At 44.1% G+C, this 24,210-nt stretch overlaps 1 protein-coding gene across 4 annotated transcripts in view; it reads right to left on the bottom strand.

Moving 5' to 3' along the window:
- Positions 1-24,210, bottom strand: part of LOC126547375 (protein FAN-like) — a 120,165-nt gene that overhangs the window by 81,084 nt on the left and 14,871 nt on the right. For all 4 annotated transcript variants that reach the window (XM_055062659.2, XM_055062661.2, XM_055062660.2 and 1 more), the window contains 3 exons: positions 21,369-21,421; positions 19,221-19,353; positions 12,844-12,915 (listed from right to left, as the gene is read on the bottom strand). In XM_055062659.2, the coding sequence (XP_054918634.2) occupies positions 12,844-12,915; positions 19,221-19,353; positions 21,369-21,421 (258 nt within the window). The remainder of the gene's footprint in view (positions 1-12,843; positions 12,916-19,220; positions 19,354-21,368; positions 21,422-24,210) is intronic.

Genomic DNA, 24,210 nt, shown 5'->3' with positions numbered 1-24,210 from the left:
TGCAAAAGCATATTATTGGAAAGAACTGCTGATCTATAAAACAATGTCAAGCTGAAACAACCTAAACGAAGCCAGTGGCAAAAAGTGAAATGCAGGGTAGGAAATAAAAGAAAAAGGTATGTCTTTACACTTCATCACTGAGGACGTCATGTACACGTCCTGCAGCTACCGGCAGATGATTTGCCAAAACGCGAGAACAAATGGCAGTAGCTGCTGAGAGAAAGTTTAACTTTGAAAGCTATTATACATTATCATGCCGGCGGATGTTGTTTTAAAAATCTGGCGCAGACTGGTTATGATGATCTTCAGAGCAGTGTAGTTGGTTGGCATGCATAAACTACTGCAACCATACGATGTGCTCAAACAATGGCTCATTGCAAATGCTGGGAAATAGATACTTATGGCTTTTTACTTGCTTCAAATGTTGAAGTGCCCAAGCACTCTTGCATTTTGCAAGGTGTGCATTTCACACAAAACACCCTTTTAACATCCTGAAATTAATGAAATGGTGCTAAGGGTGTTTTGCTAATGAATGCACCAATTAAAAAAAATTTCACAGAATGTAGAGGTGCAAAATGGGTATTTCAACATCCAATCCACCCTCAAGTGTGTAATTTTCCAGAGTGTGTAGATTATTCATGGAAGCTGCATTGAGCTGCAGTGGTGTAGCAAGGGGGTGGCACACTGGGCATGTGTCTTAATATAGTCTCATAGCTGGCTTTGTCTACCACGCCTACCCAGCAGCCTGTTTGTCCATCTATGACTTTGGGTATACAGTCAAACCCGGATATATCAAACCTGAAGGGGATCGCAGGAAAGTTTGATATATAGGAAATTCGATATATAAAATAAAATTTTACACAATAATTTTCAGAGGGATTTCACTGCTGTTTATTGTATACAATAATTCGTTATATGTTAGTTCGATATATCTGGGTTTGAATATAACCCCTTTTCCTCAACCACTGGCAAGGCCGTTAATGCAATATGTACTGCATCATCTCGTGGCTTTATTCTCACTGTGCTTTATCGTTGTTTTAAAGTTGCCAAAGTATTTTTAAATGTTTTTTCTTATATGTGCGCAAGGAAGTACTACAGTAAAGCGAGGGCGATTCCCAAACGCAGGCGATAGGTGCGATATCCACTGTTTTTAAGCCTATCTATTGAAAAATTCTGTTGAAAAGCTGAGCATGGTTTCACTAGAGCACGTATTTGGACTAGCTCGATATTCATGATCATCAAATAAGAGTGCATAAAACAAGTTACAAACATAGAAGAGCAACACTGTATGCCTTTATGTTCATTCCTCATTTTGCACGCTGCTATAGATTATCATGAGTATGAGTAATGATTCATTACTCAAAAAGGCATACACGGTGCTGCTCTCCTATGTTTGTAACTATGTTGTAATTATTGGATACATGCAATTATTAAGTGGAATAACTTGTGAGAATGCGACCACAATTAATTCAAGTATGACTTATTTATTGGAATGCTTCTGTATGTATGAGTATGACTCATTTATTGAAATGATAAAAAAAGGAAATGAACTAAAACTGCATCTGTTCAGTACATATACAAACACCACTATTCTCACATGTCGCAGTTTCAGTGATTCACTCATCCTATCGCTTTCTTTCGGAACATTACAGTTAAAATGTTTTGAAACGATGTTTATGAGTTTTCTCACAAATGAATTTTTCTGAGCAGTTATGAAGGTTATGAGAAATTCTTAAGCATTTATTTTTATCCAAAACTTGTTCTTCTAACTTAGTGTCTGGATCTGGCAGTGGTTAGAAAAGAGCGGTGGAAACCAGGGTGCCAAGACCGGCAAAGATGGCGCCAGCGTATACTGGCGTTAGAGCATACTAGAACTACTAGGTGGCACGACCGAAGCCAGCACGCCTCGTACATTCGCGTCCCCTGTTTTGGAGAAAGTAGCGATGGCGCTGGCATCGCACACTCTTGAAGTAAGTTGGCATGCTCTGACCTGTAATGGACATGTGTGTGCACACATGTGACCTCTGCCACATATTTGTGACTCAAATGAAAAAAAAAAAAACAGCGTTTAAATCACTGCTATGCACCCGGGTGCAAGACTGGGTACGCTCACACGGACCAAGGCTGCAAGGTATTGCTTTTTAAATTTCCAAGAGATGAAGAGCGACAACTTGTGTGGGAGGGAAATCTGTGCAGACTTGATAAGCCCCTCGACGCCGATAGTACTGTTTGTGAGCTTCACATTGAGCCTCATTTTATCCTGAGAGACTATGTGCACATAATTAACGAAACAGACGTTCGAGTACCAAGAGGGAAACCAACTCTCTGACTTGACGTGGTGCCTACTATGTTGCTGAATATGCCTTCATATCTAGGTAACCAAGAAAACACCGGAACCGCAGCCGCTGATAAAATGGCATCAGTTCGTGTCTGATAATGGCAGCGAAATTTGTTGCATTTAAGAGGGAATGTTGAATTAAAGCAACTGTGTACAGCGGAATCTGTACTCTACAGAAACCCACGAAACTGACAAAGAAAAAAAACAAAACAAAGCTTATAAATCTGTAAATCTGCTTTAGAAACAGATATCGCAGTTGTGTAAACTGCATCTGTTAGAGTTTCTGGAGTGGACAAATGTGACATATACCGTATTTACTCGCATAATAATCGTACTCGCGTAATGATCGCACCCCTGAATTTTGTCGTCAAAATTCGATTTTTTTTTATTTCCTGTGTAATGATCGCACCCCGAACTTGCCGCACCGATATGTCGTGTGTCAAATCTAGCTAATAATGATCGCGCTTACCATCTGTGGAATGCTACGCGAACGACTCTTCAAGACAAACCAAGCGGTCTGCACGCACAAAACATTCTTAAGTAGATGCCTCATTTCATTACTTTCCGCATTTCCATGACTAAAAAAAGCTGCAACCAAACTTGCCTTTATTATGTGTAGGCTTTATAATGGTCGTGGTCAACAACAACAAAAAAGGCGCCTTTCGATTCTTCTCATTTGCACCCGTGGGCACGCAACAAATCACGAGCGGCAACGATTGTAGCCACGTTTACAATGATACCGTCGCTACTATGTGACAATATCCTCGAGCAAGCTTGGCAAAGTAGGCCAACTTAATTTTGACATTAAGGCTGTGTTCTATGGCGCTTTACCTACCTGTGCTGTCTCATTTCGCAACAACGAAAATCTCGCAAAAGCTAATCTTTTTTGCATTCCCCGCTGATTTCGTTATTGTGAGTTTCAACTGTATATATAACAGCTTAGAAGAAATATTTACAATGTTTACAAAGATTTTTCAAAATGCCCTCATAGAAATTATGGGTGTATTTCAGAGCAGCGTATAGCGCATCCAATTTCGCGTGCTGTAGATGTCCCAGTAGATCATTGCAATATAAAAGTTTGTGACATTTTTTTTTTTTGTACTGAGTTAAATTTGATGCTTGTCTTTGTTTAGTTCCACAATATTTGTATGAAAAAGATTGGCAGGATCAATAAAAATTATCCTTCCTACAGTTTCATCATTTGAAAGTTTTCCTTCAAGATGCACAAACCCCGTCCAAAACGGTGCAGTGGACGCCGAGTAAATTGATCTTTCTTTTCGCATGCACTTAGGTAGGAGGTAAGTGTAAGCTTCTTACAGTTCAAATAAGGATTCTAATAACAGACAATATCCGCTAATAGCCTTTAGCAGAACTGCATCTAAATTACAAATTATTATGCAGTCATTGCAATACTGCTCACATGTTCCGCTGAGCTCATTACAATGCGTTTTGTACAGAAAACTGGATAATAAACAGGCAATAAAATGAATGACTAGCATTGATTGCTCCAATAGTGACGTTTGATCCAACTTGCAAGCACGAGCTTAATAATACAGTTTTCTAGGATAATGCTATATATTGCGCTTCACCACAGCCAGTCATGTTACAAACCTTTTGCGCGTCATAAAAGCATCTTTCTGAGACTGCTAGGCACTCGCTCAGGGCAGATTAGTGGTAGCCGGGACAGTCACGCAGTTCATTTGCAATGAAACATCCATTCTTAGGTTCTTTTTGTGGAAACTCTCCGTTTCTGCAAGCGCACCGGCAAGCAGTCGCCTGCGAGGCCGGGCGACACTTTCAAAAGTGGTCGACTACAGCACTGCCGTTTCTGTTCTACACGAAAGGCCCTCTCACCGGCAGCTGGTTGCGCCACTCAGAAGTATTCTAGTACACTCTACCAGCATATCTGGAGCTTGTTGCTCGGTTTCTCTCACCCGTTGTTAAACAAATTTGATGAAATGACTACACTTAATATATTTGAAAGCTCCCACAATAATATTTACGCAGTTTTGCAGAATGTGTATTTATTCTTATTTTAAAAATTGAGCCTTATTTATTATTAGACGGTAAAGAAATTTGCGATTGTGAGTTTGCCAAAACTTAGAGAAGTATGAATATTACTACTGCTCTTGAAGTGAATATCAAATAGCATAATATTTGAAACTACTATTCGAAAATTTGAATATTTGCATAACACTAGTAATGATAGTCGGCATGCTGTCTTAGTTGGAATATCATCTGCTACTACATGATCTGCCATTTCTTTGTCTCACTGGCTCAATGTGAAAGCCAAATGCCTGTTATTGCGAGACCTTTATCAGCAGAGCAAAAACCTTTACTGGAACTTAAGTGCACATTGGTGCCAACTTATGTCGTTGTCATCCAGGCCCGACTACTCTCATGTGGAAAAGCTCATGAATTGTTCATAAGTATTGCTATGTCTATGTACACGCTATGGGGACCCCTTTTGGGACCCCTGTCTCCTGTTCACGCGCGACTTGGGCCATTCGGCCGCGCGATCGCTGGGGACACGCAGTTCCAAGCCTTATTTTGGATAGTGTACATTCCCCGCGGCCGCTGGCGCCGGCGCGACGCGGAGCCTGCTGCTTGCGCGCGCGGCTCACGTTACGCCGTGCGCCGCGCGTAAGAACGGTGCCTGAGGAGCGGGCCCCTCTCGCCCTCTCTTCGGTTTCTCTCTCCTTCAGCATCGGAGGTGCGCGGGCGCTTTCGCCCGGAGAGATTGACTTTCGGTGCTCATGGCTGTCGGACGTGCGGACCCCCTTGGTCCCGCGCCCCTCTGAGCAAGGCGGCCCCCTTTTGTGTGGCGAACCTGCTCGGAAGAGCCAGCGTGGTGGAGCAGACTTCCCGGGAGCTTTCACCCGTAGTCTGCGACTGCCACCCCAGTGCCGTATTCCTGTATTGTACTCGCATTTTGTACATAGCAGGGAATAAACCCCCATTCGTTGGTGCCACGGCTGGAGTCGTCTCTAGCCATGGCTGCACATGGCAGTAAGTGTAGCTGGGCGCCTACACAGCCGTGCACCCTGCTTTGGAGCTAATCTGCCGCATGTGCAAAGAGTGGATGTGCTGAGATGACATGGTACCATGCAAGCTGTCTTACCGCGTGTTTAATATTTAAGTTGTGCAATCTCGAGTTTTGGTGACCCATCAGAGTGAGAGGCAAACGTAGCATTCGCTCCCCGCTGCCGGTGTTTTTCCTGATAGCATCGTCCCAGTGCGGGCAACACTATCAACTGCGGGGGCATAGTGCATGCGAAAGTGTGGCTGGCTTCACTTATTTCGTGCCGCCGAGAAGATATCGTTGACGTAAGTGGCATGAAACCGTATCATTCTTCACCGACTCCTAAATTTATTGAAATGAATTGCTTTCTCATTCAAATTTGCCTTTTTCGATTGCCCGATAGTTCAGATAAGTCTGTGGCCCCTTTCAGTGTAAGTTTCCATGTAAGAAAAATCGATAGGCAACTGTACTTACTTGTATAAAAGGTTGAATTTCAATAGAATGCATTACGATTGCCCCGCAGAACAATGCCTAATACTGACATAAAGGTGGCATGGAAAACCGTGAATTGCACAGCGTACCTGTGTTCATTTGATGCAAGCCTTGCCAGCCTCATAACGCTTTTGCGGAATAGCGATAATGTACTTCATTTGAACGTTGAAAAAGTCTAACATATTCAGAGAGGAAATTCAGACAGAACAAACTTTGTTGGCAGGAGTTTAAAAATGTGCTAGTCAACTATTGTAAACATGACATGGCACTCACAATGGAACTATAATGATGAATTAAGTAATGTATCAAGGTATCTGAGGATATAAATGGCAAGTATAATATTGAATACAATCAATGTACTAATATTAACACATCTTTGTAAAGAACCCACTGTTTATTTCCTAGCAGTGTAAACGTGGCGTTTGCTGGTCAGCACCACACGAAGAAGCTGCAGGCTCCAGAAAGCGCGCAACGGCGCGCAACGGCGCGCAACGGCCAGGAGGAAGCCACTCCCTGCTTTGAAGCAATGCGATACGCCGCGTGTGCCTGCCAGGGTCCCACTACTGCGCAACGAGGAGGCGTCAATTTGGTAGTGCATCTTTTTGGACAGCTTAACGACGTCAGTTGCAGGACGGTGTTGTTTGGTTCCTTTTGAACTCTCCATTTTCTTTAATGGCATATTTATATATAGTTAAACCTCGATATAATGAAGTTGGTAAAATCGGCAATTTCCTTTGTTATATCGGAATTTCGTTGTATTGAAGTTCAACTTTTAATGCAAATAAGTACAGTCGCCGATCGATTTTTCTTACACAGAAAGGGGCTGCAGAATTTTCCAAATTATCGGGCAATCGAAAAAAGCAAATTTGAATGAGAAAGCAATTCATTTTCATGAATGTGGGAGTCGGCGATGAATGATACGGTTTCATGCCACGTTGACGATATCTTCATATCGGGGGTGCGAATGATGTGAAGCCGGCCACGCTTTCGCGGGCCTGCCACCCCAACGACTGATAGCGTCACCCACACTGGGACGACATCATGAAAAGCGCCGACAACAGGGAGCGAACGCTTCGTCTGTCTCTCGCTCCAACAGGTCTCCAAAACTTGAGATTACGGAACCTCCAATACTAAACGCGCAGGAAGACCGCTTACACGATGCCACGCCATCTTGGCAGGCCCACTCTTTGCACATGCGGTAGATTACGTCTAAAGCAGGGTGCGTGGCTGCATCTGCGCTGAACTGCGCTTACAGCCATGCGCACTTACCCCCTACCCCCCCCTACCGCCACGCTTGATCACGTTACCACGAGCCTGCTCCTCTCCCCCTCTTTCCCTTTGCTCGTGTGGGAAGGCGGCACTCGTGAAGCCACAATCTTTCTTGTCTCACCCTCACACACTTCCCCTCGCACCGAAAGCACACAGTGTGCAGGGCGAGATAGGATCTTATCATGCTTTGACTTCATAGAGAACATGATGTGGCTCCACTTCGGTGGTTGCTCTTGTCGAACGGTCGGCGTGCGATTTGAGAGGTGCGTTTGCAAGCAGCCACTTGTAATTCAATCATTTGCCCATTTGCATTCGCGAAAGTTTCAAACATTTACTGTCTTTACGACGGCAGTGAAATTTCGTTATACTGAAATCGCGTACAAACACACTTCGTGATACTGAGGTTCTAAATGTATGGTGTTCTATGGACAAAAGGTTATGAAAAGTTAAATACTTCGTTATATAAAGAATGTCACTATTTGAAGTTCGTTATATCGAGGTTTAACTGTATATCACTTCTCCCCTTCTAGGTGAAAACTGGGTGTCCGTAATGGTCCGGTGGCTTGATTTGGCAACCACTGTGAGCTGTGTGTGGTTGTGATGCCACAGTGTCACCTGCTGTTCCAGTTGCCTCTGCACGAAGGCTCGGTGCATCTCTTGGTGGGTCTTGTGCCTCCCTCCCCTCCAAAGTCTGTGGCACCGGCTGCGCTGTGCGCGCATGTGGTTCACTGTTCGGGCTTGGAAATCTCCACATGGGATTCACTGTTCCTCCGTGATGTTGATCTGCAATGCATGTGCGCTGCCAGATATGACCGGTGATGCCTGTGTAGCTGTTCGTCAGACGCCTTCAACAGGAACGAATGCACTCTGCTTTTCTGCTTGGATCCCGACTATCGTAACGCAGGAGTTGCACGGAAGTTTCGTACGTAGACTGGTTGTCCCCGATGAAGCTGCATGAGGTGACCATTTGTGGGTTCCTCCTCATGGCATGTCACTGATGGAGTCATGAGGATAAGTGGCATTGTCTTTTTCCTGCCAAACATGAGTTCGGCCAGCGTTTTGTGAGTAGCCGCTGAAGATTTCCCGGGTTCTAGTATTTCCTGCGCCTTAACAGGTGGGTCGAGCTCCCCGTGCATGGCAATGTGAAGAGCTAGAGGCACTTGATATTTTAAAAACCCTGACATTGCTTCACGTTGCAAGTGAATGCGCAATGGCTCACCGATATGTCTGCCCTACTGTATGTCAAACACATCATCGTCACGTGCCAAAATTCCATCCAGTTTTGATGGGGTAAAGCCATTGATGCTAGGGATTCAGATGCCCACAGCCTGGAACCAGTCTCGTCCGAGGAGGCTAGCTCCTTTGCCCTGTATGACATGCAGGTACAGCTGTGCAATTTTGCGATTCAACTGTACTTTTACTGGACAATGTCCCAACAGCTTCGTTTTTGATTCCGACCATACGTGCAGAGTAAGATCTGTATGCTGCAGCTGTGCAGATGGTGCAGGCCAGAGCTGTGGAAAAGTCTCAACGTTGCTCACTGAATGAGATGCTCCGGAGTCTATCTCCATCAGCAGTGGCTGCCCGTTCACAGTCAGTTCGATTGTGATTGGTGTTGACGATCCCAAATTCACAGTGTTCATGGTGAAGAGATCTCCCACTGAGTCGGTCTGGGAAACAATTTGTGATTCTCGTGTCGCTGAAGTGCTATGGATGCATGTGTTTGCTGTTGCATTTCTGTGGAGCTCAATTCCTTTTTCCTGTGGAAGCAAGGTATGGCGATGTGGCCTTTTTTGGAGCAATATGCGTACTTCGATGATTTTTCCTTGAAATCATCTGGTGAATGCATTCCGGTGCAACGGCAACAATGCTTGTTGCTCACATTCGGCTTGCATGAAGTTGCAATTCCGGTGCTTTGTACTGTGCCTTCTCGCTTGCCAGCGTGAAGCTGCATCTATTGTTGTGCCGCTGATATTGCTGACAAGGCGAGGGTGAAAGCACGATCGAAGGTGATGTCACATTCAGTCAGCAGGCGTTGTTCGAGGTGACTGTCTCGTATTCCACATATGAAGCAATCTCGGAGTATGAAGTCCAGAGGCAGCGTAGAGCACCTCCCACCAGCTCTAGCTGGTATCGCTGACATGGCCATGTTGAGGGCTGTGGCCGTGCCGGCTGCTGCTGATGACGTAGAAGCTGGCAGCGTCCATGTCAGGCTTGTTCAGAAGTTGCAGTCATGTGCGATGTTGCGTAGCGCTGCAACATATTCAGCCATCGATTCTCTTGGTGCCTGGCTTCTTTGATGGAAATGGAAGCAACTCAGCAGCTCGTTGCACTTTGGGTGAAAGTGTTTGTTGAGGCATTGCAGTACAGCCTCAAACTCGACCTCCAAAGGTAGCTGTGGTGCAAGCAGGACTTGTACGATGTCAAGTATGGACTAGCCACAGGACATAAGCAGAAGGGCGCGCTTCTTTTTGGAGCAAGTGATGTCGTGAGCCTCGAAGAAAAATTCAAGCCAGTCGCACCATGTGTTCTAGTTTCCTCCATAGGAGAACTCCTGTATGTGGCCCGAGTTTCCGTTGTCCATCTTGTAGGTTTGCTAATTCATCGTCGCCAATTGAACACATTTTCGTAAAGAAACAACTGCCTATTTCCTAGCAGTACAAACATGGTGTTTGCCGGTTGGCACAGCACAACAGAATGTGCAGGCTCCAGAAAGCGCGCGAGAGCGCACATCAGCCAGAGGGAAGCTGCTCGCTGCTTTGGAGTAATGTGATAAGCCGCCTGTACCGGCCAGGGTCCCACTCTCATGCGACGAGTAGAGTGCGTCTTCTTGGACAGCTTAACAACATGGGTTGCAGGACAGTGTAGTTTGGTTCCTTTTGAACTCTCCATTTTCTTTAATGGCATATATATATATATATATATATATATTATCATCTTGTATTTGCATCTTAAATAGTTGTTGCCTGCGTATCTTGTACCTGTATTTAACTATTATGATATAATTTCAAAGTATCTATGGCATGCAAAATCAGTGATGACGATGATCCACAATAAACAGGAGTACATTTGTACTGAGCAGAGGGCCCTAGCTAACGGTCATTCCTCGGCGGATGAATCTCCCGGCCACCTCGCACCAGCCACTCATGATCTGAGCCACGTGCCCGCTTCGCTTCCTAGGCAATGAATGGCCTGTTCCTAGCCAGCCGCTGTTCTCCTCAACTTCCTCGACGTCAAGGCTGCAACATATCTTTGCCCAGCCCTGCTATGAAATGCTTTAAGGCTGTGTTTTACAAGCTCTTTGATATGTGGCGAAGTTACTGAACATATTTTTTGTAGGGGTTGGTACAGCAAACAGTACCTTAATGTCTTAAAAATCTGAAAACCATTCAACTGTCATAAGCCTATACCTTGTAGTAACTTGTATAAAAGTATAGAATAAATATTTGCCTCGCATTCTTTTGTGTCTTAAATTTACTTTAGTGTGAGACAGTGTATTTTATATTTACAGCAGAGTGAGAAAACAGCAATGAAATGACATAACACAGATGAAAAAGAAGAAAAATTAAGCGGCTGGTGGAAGTGGTCTCATTGCTAGACATGAAGCTAAACAAAAGAACAACAACAACAAAAAGGATTCAAATTCTGCGTAGAAACAACCATATGAGAAAGTTTACTCATAGTTGTTACATTTAACAACCACAACACTTTGAAGCTGCTATGAGCAATGGGATGAACAGATTCTAACATGCATCGAAGCAATCAGCAAGTTTCCTAACATTTCATTGTGTCTTTTAAAGGGCCCCCCACCAGGTCTGGCCATTTTGAGCTGACAAGCGCAGAGCATACATTGCATGATAACGATCGTGTCTGCAAAGTATTACATTGCTACGCGCCGCGGAAAGATCTGAAATTTCAAACGGAATGCTTTTTTTCCTTCTCCTCGCAGCCGCCGCACCCCAAGCCAGAGGATGACGTACTCGCATCCCTGCGCCTATGTACTCAAGTCCGCAGTGTGACGTCACTCGTGGCGAAACGTGACTTCGAGAGTTATTCAAGGCACCATCTGTTATTTGAGTGATCTGTTGCTTGAACTGACGAATTGAAGTTGAGAAATAATAAAACCCACAAACAGAATGTATGTGTGTTTTTTGCTTTACTTTGCACCGAAGCAAGAGAGATGCACTTCTGCTTCGTCTGCTTGTTCTCACAGTCGTGCAGTCACGTGCACAGGTACCGAAACTATGCCATTTTCTACCGTGTTCCAGCACGTGATCCTGCTCTGCAATCTGCTTGTTCTGCCTCAGTATTCATGTAGCACTGAATTATACCGCTAGTCATGTGTCCATGTGCGCTGCGCGAAACAATAACAGTTTGAGCGAAACGCTGCCAGCAGAAGTGCGCAATGCCGAAAAAAAGAAAAGCGAGGAGAAAAGAAAAGTGAAGGCAGGGCCCGTGACGTATGCGTCACGCGATCCTCAAGGTCCAGCATGGGAAAACACAGGGAACGAATTTCACTTGCGAAGGCTAGATGAGCCGAGTGGAGAGGGAGTCTCGCTATACAGTGGAGCCCACCTGCTGAAATCATGGGTTCGCGGCACTGAAATATTTCTATCTCGACTATTAATGAGCAGACTTGAAACATTTTTGTGGCAGAACGCTCCCTAGAGGACACGTAACAACTTCCAGCATATAACCAAAATTTTCTATGGGGCCTGGTGAGGGGCCTTTTAAGTACCTAACTAATAATGCACCTCCTACATGCCAACAAAAGTAAACTTTCATTAAAACGAGTGCCTAACGAGGACAATAGTGTATTGTTTGTGCACCAATAAAAGTCAGCTTGGCAACAGAAAGAGCAGGTAAAAGGCTTGGAAATGTGCAAAGTAAAACAGTGGGAACAGTATAATCATTAACAGGACACTAAAGAGAAACACTTAAGTGAGCTTACACTAATAAAGTATATTCTATGGAAACTGAATTGTTAATTGTGCCATAAGTTGAATATTAGATGAGAGAATGAAGGTTAAACTTAAACTAAAAAATTTCTTAAATATTGTGCCGGAACCCTAGTGCTGGTAAATTAGTGTGACATCACGAATTTCAAAGTATATTTTTTTCGTATTTAGGCCGCGTTGGCGAAGTAAAAGTTCTCGAAACTTGCCATGTTCAATCGCTGGCTCCTCTAGAACACACAATGTAGTCCATTTCTACCAATAAACAATTAACTTAAGCCCCAGCAGACATTGTCAAAATCCGTGACATCATGGCAAGCTGGCAGGGGAACTTTAAGGGGTGTCACCACCCGCCTTTTCGTTTTGCATCTTTTCTGGCTTACCAAGTCTCTTCTCGCAGTGAGAATGGTGTTTTTGGTATTGTAGAAAAGGTAATTTACTAATACACATGGAATCATTTTTCTCTTTAAAAAGAAGATTCGCAGTAAAGGCTTGCATTTTAAAAAATTTCAAGTTGCTGTAAGACAACTCAAACATGCTATTTTCTAACTCATATTTTTCACGGCCTCAAGTGTGAAAGGGAAAATTGTCATCCACCTAACTGTAGCATGAAGCTATAAATTTGACAACCTCAAGTATTATGCCTCTGCATGAAGTAGGCTTTAATAATAGCAATTTGATTTCAAGTCTGCACCATGCAGTAATGTCTACTGTCAAGGGTTCTTGTAATGACACTCAAAAAATAAAGATAACGGGCAAATGCTCACCACATGTCTCAAAAGGAATCTACGCCTAATGACTCTCTTCACCTCCCGAAGGTTGATCTTGATGTGCGGCCACTGGAAACAAGATGTGTAAACCAATATGCAATGCTTTAATCACCTCAACGTGCAATGTAACTCCTCTCCAAATATGACCAATGTCACAGCTGGTACCATTAAGGTTTATGTGACAAGGGAAAAAAATTGAATAGATAAAAAAAAGGGTGTTCTGGTGACTCCCTTACAGGCTGCTGCTCACATTAATTACAGAAAGAGCATTGCCAGGCCTAAAGTGGATAGACTGACATGTAACAGCCAGGTTACATGAGGCTACAATGCCATTTTTTTTTTCTTTCTTGTGGCATAAAAGTATATAGAGGATTTATAAGGCAAGCGAATGTGAACTGCCTTCAGTAGCACGCAATTTCACTCAGTAGCAGAAACTAAATACAGTAAAACCTCGTTAAACCGTACCTGCTTAAACAGTAGTTTCGTTTTAAAAGTAGTAAAGTCAAATCCCCGACTCTGTGGCCACTGAACATAATGTGTTTTGTATCCGCATAAACAGTACCAGCTTATTGCATACGTGTCGGTTAACATGTAGTGTTTCCACTTTTCGTCGCACAAACACGGCGGTGCGCCGTCTCCATCGGGTGGCCCGGCAGAACAACAAGCCTCAGAGATCGGAACCACGGATCAGAACAACAGCCTCCAAGTGCCCTGTGCCTTTGCACTTGAAGCCACATCAACATCAACATCATGCCAGAGAGCGGTGCGGCGTCATGCAAACAAGGACTCGCGTCATGCCGAAGCTCGGATAAAAAAGACGCCGGGTGCTCAGCATAGAAGAAAAATGAGACATTGTTCATGCTATTGAAAGTGACATGAAGTCGGTGCTGGCACGCGACAGGGATCTACTGTTGACTACGGTGTCTGGCATTTGGAATGCAAAGCAGCAGTTCCTCGGTAGCACTGCTGCGACTGCAAAGAGATCTCGGCTACGAGGTTCGACTTTTTGCCATTGTTGCCTCTGTTTTGCTGAGTGACAGTGATGAGGATGACACAGAAAGCGACAGCATGGGCGATTCAGGCCCGACAGTGGCAGAAGCTGCACATTACCGTCAGCCTTATGAATGCAATCGTCGTGACGAGAACAGCACCCTGCAATGTAAAAGACACCCCGTGACATATGCAGCGCTACCGTGCCCTTGCACGGAGGATATGCAACACCAACGAGGCATCTGCCATGCGAGTGTTTGCCGAGAAGAGGGGGCTGGCTGAAAATCTGGCTCACAGCTTCTGTAAGTTTGAGGCCGCGGTCACCGCTGTTAGGCCACCGCGGCATCAAAAGAAAATAACACTTTGGTCGCGCGAAGTGAGCAGATACTGCAGGTTTTTTACCCTTTGATCGCACTCTCTCCGAGTTCCATTTCTGACAGGTAAGTGGACGATCTTATGCTATTTTGGTTAAGCAGTACTACCATTTAGTACGTCCTTTTTCCGAGCTCTGGCCAACTGGGGTTTAACGAGGTTTCACTGTATAACAAAGACATTACCAAATTTATGCTACAGTATATACGCAAGTAAACAACATTTTAAACACCGAAATCACTGCACCAACTGGCAACACCGCGATGAGTGGGGTATGGGAATGCTGGCATGATGAGCGGCATCAGAGCCAGCTGTGGAAGAGGACGGCGACAAACGGCAAGCAGTGGCACAAGGATGTGTCTGCGACCACGTGACTTTTTGTGCAATCTTAGCCAAACTGCCAGATTTTCCACTCCATGAGCCATATAATGCTTTTGCATTAAAGCAACTTTTATAATATATCCACGCATAGGCAGAAAGCTTTCATTCTTCCGAGAAAGGGCGGGGGCAGGTTTTTGAACCTCACCCATCTACAGTAAAAGCTCGTTAATTCACTAATTGTTAATTCGAAATTTCGGATAATTCGAAGTAGCCGCCGCGGTCTGTCTAGCAATGTATTCAAAGCAATATGTAACACATCCCGCTAATTCACACTGAAATCCGCACTGCAACCGATAATTCAAACTCGGCGCCATCGTGCATGGAGAGAGTGATAGTTCAATAGAGCACGTTGGCAACGCTGGTGTCGCCGAGCAAGCCAGGCAGCTTTGCATTTTCCATCTGCGGCCCTTTGTTTAGGCCTGACTGGAGAGAGACGCGTTTGTGCCTGGCCATGGCACGGCCAACACCTCTGTTGCAGGTTGCTTCTCTCCCGTGAGGTTCCACATAAAGCTCAAGGGCGATAAAATCGTCGCCATGCGCTGTAAGCTGTATGTGCGGGCGAAATCGTGCAAGGGTGAGCCGGCGAACGCGGCTCAATCTCGTGTGCATGAGCGAGGAAGGCAGGGTGGATGCACACCCCCTCCTGTCGCGCGTGAGGCCCAGGGGTGAGGCGGAGGGGGGGACATTCTTCTCCGGCGGCTGCTGCTTAGTGCGCGGCTATGCAGGTGCTATGGCTTGAAAGGGGTCTGCGACGTGGTCAAACTGTGCGTTTGCATGGGCCTCATCTTCAAAGCAATCTGCGATGTTTGTAAAGTGCGTGTAGTGCCGGTACCTTCGTATGCGATGTGCTTTCTATGTTTCGTTCGCATTGAAGTGAGAGCTGTACGAAGGTTCATTCGCTCGCTGCTACTGCCGTGATTCCTCACTCGTGTTTTTCAGCGAGTTTCCACGGTCATCGAGCGAGATGTGTTCATGTTTACCTGTGCGCGCGTGACACCGTACTTGTTAATTTAGTTAGTAAGCGAATGTTTACAAGTTTATACGGCCGATAAAACTACTATCCTTACTTCGTATAGTTATCTACCAATTCGCTATCGCAATCGATGCTTTGCCTTTCAGGCCAAACTGTGAAATTTTTTTTTTCTCCGTGCCAGTCGGCGCGACGAATGCGCGGATGGAGCAAGAGCCATGTTGATGTCGGGCACGTCGGACCGCGTTGGCCGCGTCCAGTTATGTTGGCTGCGCCAGTGCTTCGAAGTATAGATGTTGTTGTTCCCGCCAACATGACATAGTAGCGAGTGTGTGCGCATGCTCACGCCACGTCGGACTATATATGCGCCTTAACCGAGTGATTTTTTTCTCCAGATTTCATTAGTTCGAAGTTTGTATAATTCAAATTTTTGTAGCATCCCTGCGGAATTCGAATTACCAAGCTTTTACTGTATACACATATATTTATATATCCTGAGTCCCCTTGTGCCACCAAAAGACTGGTGCCTCTCGGATGAGCCATGCGACAAGCGGATTCAGTTAAACATGTTAGGGAGATATGGGTGTTTTTTGTGTATTAAGTTACACGAATACACATCAATGAAAAAAGCCATGCAATGCCTTGTACACTCTCCCTACGCGCCTAGTGTTATGTTTCCGCTCGGGCTTATACAGTGGAAAATACGCTTCCTTCTCGGCTTCAGATGGGTTCTGGTGAAGTACCAATAAGTGACTTGCTCAATGTTGGCTTTGCCATTGGTTCTCATGCTGTGTTTGTAGCTGGTGCACAATGCAATGTCCATAGCCGCGGTAGAAGCGAGCTCAGCGCATGTTTTCTATTTCTATAGTTTTATTGCAATAGCAATTATATCAACACTCAAGATAAATTTTCGCTGTCGTCGTCGTCGTGATGTTCCACATAAAGTCGAAAAGCCATATGAATGAGCGACCCATACACTGCGGGTGCGAGAGAAAGCACGTAACAGTGAGCCAAAAAGGACAGCGGCTTGATGGGCATTATCGTCCCATGCGCTCAATATTCAGGTTACTTGTAGGTCATGTGATCAAACATGTGCTTGGGAAGGAGAGCATGCGTCTTCTACTCTAGCCCTACTGTAGCTGTGAATGACTGTGCGTAGCGGACGCTTACATGGCCAGAGTGCTGTACCTAACTACTAGTAATCATTGGTGGCTGCAATGATAAAGCGCAAGCAGGGACAGCTGCAAACTTCATGTGTGCTGTCTACCTTCCCGGGCTGTCTTTTCGTGCCCCTAGTGTTGGAGACTGCGTATCTAAGTTAAGAGACAGGGGAAATTGGAGATCACTGAAAGAGGCCGTCCTGTAGTGGACATAAAAATAGGCAGATGATGAGGATGAATCAGATTTTCAGAGTTGCGGCGAATCGCACCACTGTAAGAATTGTTCACCCCTGCTGCCGGCATTCTTCATAATGGCATCATTGTGACAGCGAGTGTTCATGGTCATCCAGTGAGATATTTACAGGTTTGCATTGTCCGTGCAGCACACTATGCTTGTTATTTTAATTAGTAATGAAGGTTTACTACAGTTTATATAGCCTATATGACTCATGTATAGACTCGTGTAAGGGCCGCACTTTTTTGTCACAATTTTTACAAGCCTCACATGGGACTGGGCCATTTGATCTAATTTCACCAACTATGAGTACGAAATCTGCCGTAAACCGCCGTGATTGCCTCCTCTTGCTATCTAGTAGTTACACACAAAACTACGCTGTGTGCGAAAATTTGCTGTTGAGCACGATCAGAATCAGCACACTGTGCGATTGCGTCTTGGTTGGATTTTTTTAATATTTGCAATCAAGTTGAGGTGCAACCCTTACCTGGGTACAGCCCTTACATGGGTACAGCCTTTACATGAATTTATACAGTAATAATCTTCCTCTGAGCAATTCTCTTATACTTCGCTATCAATAATATTGCTTCGCCCTTCTGGCAAAATTGCAGCCCCCTTTTTTTAATATGAGCCAGAGTATAAACGCTGTTGTGTATGGCTTACTCTGATTTTGACTAGTAGCCGGGGGGGGGGGGGGGGGGGGGGGGGGGGCTCTGTCCCCGCCGAAAAACTTTGGAGGGGGCTCAGACCCTGGATCCCCCACCCGTAGTCAGCGCCTATGTATTCGCGTACTTTGAGCCCAACATGCACACAGCTTCTTAGCAACAGCCATTTGGACAAACACAACATATGTAGACAATTTTGCTCAGTCAAGTTTTTTTCTTTTTTTCTATACATCAGTTAGTTACAACCTAAAAACGCAGCAGATAACACATCCAAGAAGGAATTTGTATACATGCACCAGCCCATGACCATTGCACATTTCACCCATCCTGGCACATCCACATATATTTGTGTTTTGTGTGTCACCATTTCAACCAACCAACCTTGCAGGTGCACACTTGTGCAACATGCTAGAGCAGGTGAAAACGTGCACTGCTTTTGTAATGGAGATCTGCTGATACACACTGCCAACAAAAGAACATGTTTGTGCAGCATGCTAGATGTTAAATACCTACACCTGTCACAACAGTTATGTTTGTCAACTCTGCTACCTGCAGTAATGGCTCCAACTACTAAATGCATGTATGCATTTGTGCAGCAAGTTTGGGTAGACTCTTATAATTCACATTTGCATATGGCCCCTCCTGGCAGTGCATGTTTGATCATGGTATGTTTGTTGCTTATGGCTGGAACATGCTGGCTCTTTGTGTTCGTATCTGTGAAACAAACAAAACTTCAATGTCAAAAAGCCATCTTGGGAATAGAAACGGGGTGGTGCAAAGCCAAAAAGCCAGTCGATGGCCATTGGTGGTGGTAAGCCAAAAGGGGCATCAGCCAACTAGTTGCTACAGACTACTGTCACGGCGGTCACATAGAGATGAAGTCACGGCCAGACAGGATAATAAAAACAAAAGGTCACCAAACCACCACCACCAGGGATCAAACTCATGTCACTGTGGATAGAGAAAAAAGCTGAGGAGCAGAAGAGAAAGAGTGCTGAAGGTGACCATCAATGTAGGGCAAATATGAGAGAAGAGAAAGTGGTTGCCTATCATATGGCCCTATGAAAAAGAGTCGCAAAACTGCTCAAAGATACATCAGCAGAGATGCTAAGCTTGCCAAGATGGCTCTTTGCTCTTGCAGATGTCAGTCACTGAATAATGACAGAGGTCTCTGGAATATTTTTTTTTTTTTTTCTTCTTTAGTATGGATAGATATGGAGACTAGGCAAAGCACACTCATCTTGGAATTGACTACAGGAAGCTTATTGTAGAACATGGCATATTGTTCAGTTTTATGAGGCAAACTTCGTGCTCTAATGTCATACATAATGGTAAAGGAGAGAGAGAAAATTATGAGTGAAAGGCAGGGAGGTTCACCAGGAATGAGCCTGGTTGACTACTCTAAATGGTAGGTAATGGTAAGAAACTAAGAAACTCAAAGAAGTGCCTGAACAATGTGATACACCTTCAGCCCCTGCAAACAAGTCTGGACAACATGCAATGCCCACAAGTTGTTCACATGAGAATTTCAACAAAGTGAGAGAAAAGCAATGGCAATGTGAAATATAATAACAATAAGATTAAGATAGTAAATCTCTTACAGGCTCCACATTGTTGAATGGTTGAAAGTATAGCCTTAGGGAAGTGAGCAACACCAAACCAGGATTGATCACCAGAGGCGTTATTTTGTTGGCTTTTGTTTCCAGGGCAATTCTCTCATACAAATCCTCCAGGCTGCACAGAGAAAAAGTGGATGGCTTGAAGGATATGAACTGCCTTGTGGAGAAGAGACAGCAGTTATAAAAAAAAAAGAATTTTCCAGTACCTATTAGTAATCAGTTAAAAAAGCATGTACATAAGCAAGAAAATTATGTGACGCTAATTATAATTTCTTCATCAATAGCACTTACTTGACTCTGCCATAGTATGTTACAAAAATCTACAAGTCTTCAAGCTTCAATAAAACTGTGAACAAGTTACGGGCACCTGGTCTCCTATAAAAAATTTGATCTGCAATGGCCCTCAGACAGTGCAGCCTTTGGTGTACAAATCTTGAGTACATTTACAAGCATGCACATGCGCGCGTACACACACGCACACACGCAGGCGGAGGCCCATGTGAACAGCAGTTCCAGATATGAAAGCTGTTTCCTCAATGGATCTGCAAATTTATGAACCTTATCTCCATATCGCATAACAAAAAGCCATACTTTAAACACATTGATGGCCATGCCAATGAGCAACAGTATTCTGAGGCTTTCATGCAAACTAACATCAAAGCATGAGCTAGTTTACAAAGAACAGCAAATCAGAGAACACAAGACCACACAACAGAAACAGCAAATCAAACAAGACAAAACCACACAATAAAGAACAAGCACAGTTGAAGTTATGTAGTGTCAATCTGTATTCTGCCCTGTGCTACTTGGTAATTCATGGTTAAAAAGAAAAGGCTTTTACAACAGCGAGAAATGCACTATGCACTTACCGCAGAGGAAAATAGACAAGAGCACCAACTTGCCTAAAATATTGTACTATGTATTTGGCACGGCCAACTAATGCCTGGCGATGCACTGTACCCAGCTCTCTACAGTGACGTTTTTTTTCATTGATTACTATTACTCGACTTACTTTCTCTGCTAGCTGTTAGCATTAAACAAACCTACTGTTTTACTGACATGGCAGAGAAAAATTACTTGCACACGAGGGCAAACAGTGCCCATCAACTAGTTTGGTTATGCCTACATGACAAAACCTGGCAGTGATTGCGTGAAATGCACGTTACTGAAATGCCTCAGCTAGTTATATGCAACTGGAAGAAGGCACTATCGGCCCATTAATACATTGAGAGATGGCATTATTGTCAGCATTGCAAGAAGGTATGGGCGCCACACAGTGTTACTGTTGCTAGAGTTAGTAACAAGTTTCAATACCACCTGTATGTTGCTCCACGAAGCTTGAATTAGCAGGAAACGAGTTAGACTGCTTTATCTGGTAAGCTGGCACTCCTGTCTCTCATGGTATTTTCCACTAGTGAAACTGGAGTAGCAGCTGAAATCCTAAAGCAAGCGCTCAGATTCTATCAGTTTGAATCTGCCAGTGAAGAGCAAAAATGCTTCATGAGAGATCATATTAGAAGTTGCGTACATTTCACACAAACCGGTTCTGGAAACAGTGCATGGCTTTCAGTCTACATTTTTGCGTGCCAATTTTAGATGAAGACTGATTTGTGTACAATTGTGTACATTTTTGCATACCGAATTCACATGAAGACAATTTGCATAATGCTTTTACATGCTTCTTGACCTATTTCCACCCCAATCAAGATCACAGCAGCAGAACAAGTGAGAGTGAACAGGGACAGAGCAATGTGATCCGAAATGACTAGTGGAAAACGCAAATCTGCTCCAGATTGACCAGTGTGAACAGGATTCACCACCGTGAAGCAAAAAATCTTGCTTAAGGTAGACTAGTGGAAAAACACACTACTCTGTGGCCCTGACCATGCTGCGTCATTATCTGTTTTTGCCCTTACTTATCACAATGCCCTTGGGGACTAGGCAAATTTTTTTTTAAATTTGACTTTGAGGATGCAGACAGAGTGTGTAAACACTTTCTGCCTGCACCTTTGGGTTGGCCTGCCTTCAGCCCCAGCCACACTCTCGTGTAACTCCAAAGGTGGACCACACTGGCTTATGTGTTCCAACTGCTCCAGTTCTTCAAAGAAACTAAATTTTATAGATATTCACCAGCTTCGGTCAAAGGAAATTCTTGACTGCCAAGACAAAACCATTGCAGCAATCTACATAAAGAAAAGAAAGATGAAACACATGTAGTGCAGCATTAGTGCAGGCCAATCCCCCCTCCAGAGCTTGCAGTACAATTTTACCATGTTTTTAAAGGGTAAATATTAATGTTTAGTGATAAATATCAATGTTTACTCTTTACTTTCCAATTACCAAAATCAAAAGATTTGCTCTTCCAGCAACTACACCTAATAAATCCGTATTTCTCTTGGCATGCACTTCACTACCCGTTTCTTGTCAAGTATTCATACAATACAGTTAAACCTCGATATAATGAAGTAGTTAAAATCGGCAATTTGCTTCGTTATATCGAAATTTCGTTGTATTGAAGTTCAACCTTTTAGGCAAATAAGTACAGTCGCCGATCGAATTTTCATACACAGGAAGGGGCCACAGAATTTCCCGAATTATCGGGCAATCGAAAAAAGCAAGTTTGAATGAGAAAACAATTAATTTTGATGAATTTGGGAGTCGGCGACGAATGATACGGTTTCATGCCACGTTGGCAATATCTTCACATAGGTGGTATGAATAAAGCGATGTCAGCCACGCTTTCACATGCAAAAGATTTGGCTGCGTACACGCCCCCACAGCTGAGAGCGTCGGCCGCACTGGGACGATGCTATCATGAAAACCGCCGGCAGCGGGGAAAGAATGCTTCATCTGCCTCTCGCCTCAACGGGTCACCAAAACTCAAGATTGCGCAACCTTCAATACTAAACGTGCAGGAAGACAGCTTACATGATGCCACGCCGTCTCCACACGCCCACTCTTTGCACACACAGCAGATGTATTACCTTTAAAGCAGGACACGCGGCTGCGTACACGCTCATCCGCGCTTACAGCCATGCTCAGCCACGGCCGAGACGCATGCCAACTTACCAGCCCCGCCCCTCGCGCGCGCTTGACTGCGAGCTCGCTCCCCTCCCTCTCTTTCCCTTTGCTCGTGCGGGGAGGCAGTACTCGTGCGCGAAGCCACCATCTTTCTTTCTCACCCTAAAAGACTTTCAATCGCACCTAAAGTACTAAGTGTGTGGGATGCTATAGGATCTTATCGCACTTGGACTTTATACAGAACATGATGTGGCTCCAATGCAGCGGTCGCTCTTGTCGCGCCGCGCACGATTTGAGAGGTGCGTTAGCAAGCAACCACTTGTAATTCAATCAGTTGACAATGTGCGTTCGCGGAAGTTTCCATTTATTGTCTCAGCATTCCTTTGCTGCGGAAGCAAAATTTCGTTATATTGAAATCACATAGAAACACTTTGTTATATTGAGGTTCTAAATGCATAGTGTTCTATGGACAAGAGGCGATGAAAAGTAAAATACTTCGTTCTATTGAGAATTTCGTTATATTGAGGTTTAACTGTAGTGCTAAAATTCAAGTGCCACAGTAAGTGTCATATTTACGTGAACTTAATAAATGAAATAAAGAAACGATAAACTAATGGAAATGAAAGTGGATGAAAAAACTCGCCGCAGGTGGAGAATGATCCCACAACCTTCGCATTTCCCGTGCGATGCTCTACCAACTGAGCTACCGCGCCGCCGTTTCCCCATCCACTTTCTCGTGTAGCGTAACTCTGCACATTGGAGTTGAAATGAGCCACTTAAGGTAAGCAGGGCGTTCAATTTAACCACAGCTTAATGTCAGTGGTTTTTTCCTTGCCACAAATGGACAAAACTAGTAAAAACAAGTTGCAGAAACAAATGCGTACACCGTGACAAAAGGGACTATAATTTGTGACCATGCTCCATTTTTTTTTTTCCCCTTTCAATTTTGTACTTCATGTAGCAAGCTTAAGACCCAGGCAACTGAGTTTTGCAGACATCAGAGCTCATTTAATGCAAATGGATGATAATAAATGGACGATAATGCAAATATGAATGAATGAGAAATGGCATAACCAATGCAAAAGGGGATGAGAAAGCAAAACATTACAATTGTCCAACCTCCTACAATGATACCCAAGAAGCAACAAATGGCACTGCCCTTTAGGCTAGAACATTACAGCTCTAGCATAGTGAAATTGGCAATTTGTTACCTTTGCATGCACTGATATCTGCACAGGCTTTGGTGCATGCATAGGTTCTTCCACACCAACAAACATCTCTGTAGCAGACCACATGTCATAATATGCTAAATTGTTATACTTTCAAGTGCCAAGGTAGCATTATGCATTTTTAGTACTTCATTGTGAAAAAGAAGTCCTCCAACTGCAACTATTTATGACTGTGCTATACTCACACAAACATGGTGCTTATCACATCATAATTAGTGGCACAGTGGGGTTGGAGACAAAATGACTGATTTACTTATTCACTAAAGGGGTTCACTATCCCAAAGAAACACCTTGGTGGCGAGAGTTACCGTAGTAGAGCGCTCTAGTTTCACTGCCTGGGATTCTGCAAAGTGCACTTAAGCAATAATACTTTCTTGCAGACTAGTTTGTTCATACTTGAATTATAGATGTGCTGTGCAAGATTCACAAGAGGACAACAACTACTGTGATGCACAGCACCAGTGGGTGACATGCATACATGCAGTGAGAAAGATGCATGTATACAGATGAAACCTTGCCATTCTGCCCTACATTTTGCACACAGCAAGAACAGCACCCCACATAAGTGCAAGAGGGAAAGGTTTACTGATCATTAGTCAAAGCCATGGAACAACTTGTTTTTTGACACAGACAGTGAAAAGTTTAGTCATTAGAGCTAACAGTGTCGTGAATAATTTTCTTGTAGTGGTGGTCTGCTGCTCAGTTACCATTTACAACTGTGC

This window comes from Dermacentor andersoni, chromosome 1 (assembly GCF_023375885.2).
Source record: "Dermacentor andersoni chromosome 1, qqDerAnde1_hic_scaffold, whole genome shotgun sequence".
Taxonomy (NCBI): Eukaryota; Metazoa; Arthropoda; class Arachnida; order Ixodida; family Ixodidae; genus Dermacentor; species Dermacentor andersoni.
The sequence above is the reverse complement of the archived record's forward strand: the minus strand, read 5'-3'. Positions and strand labels throughout refer to the sequence as shown.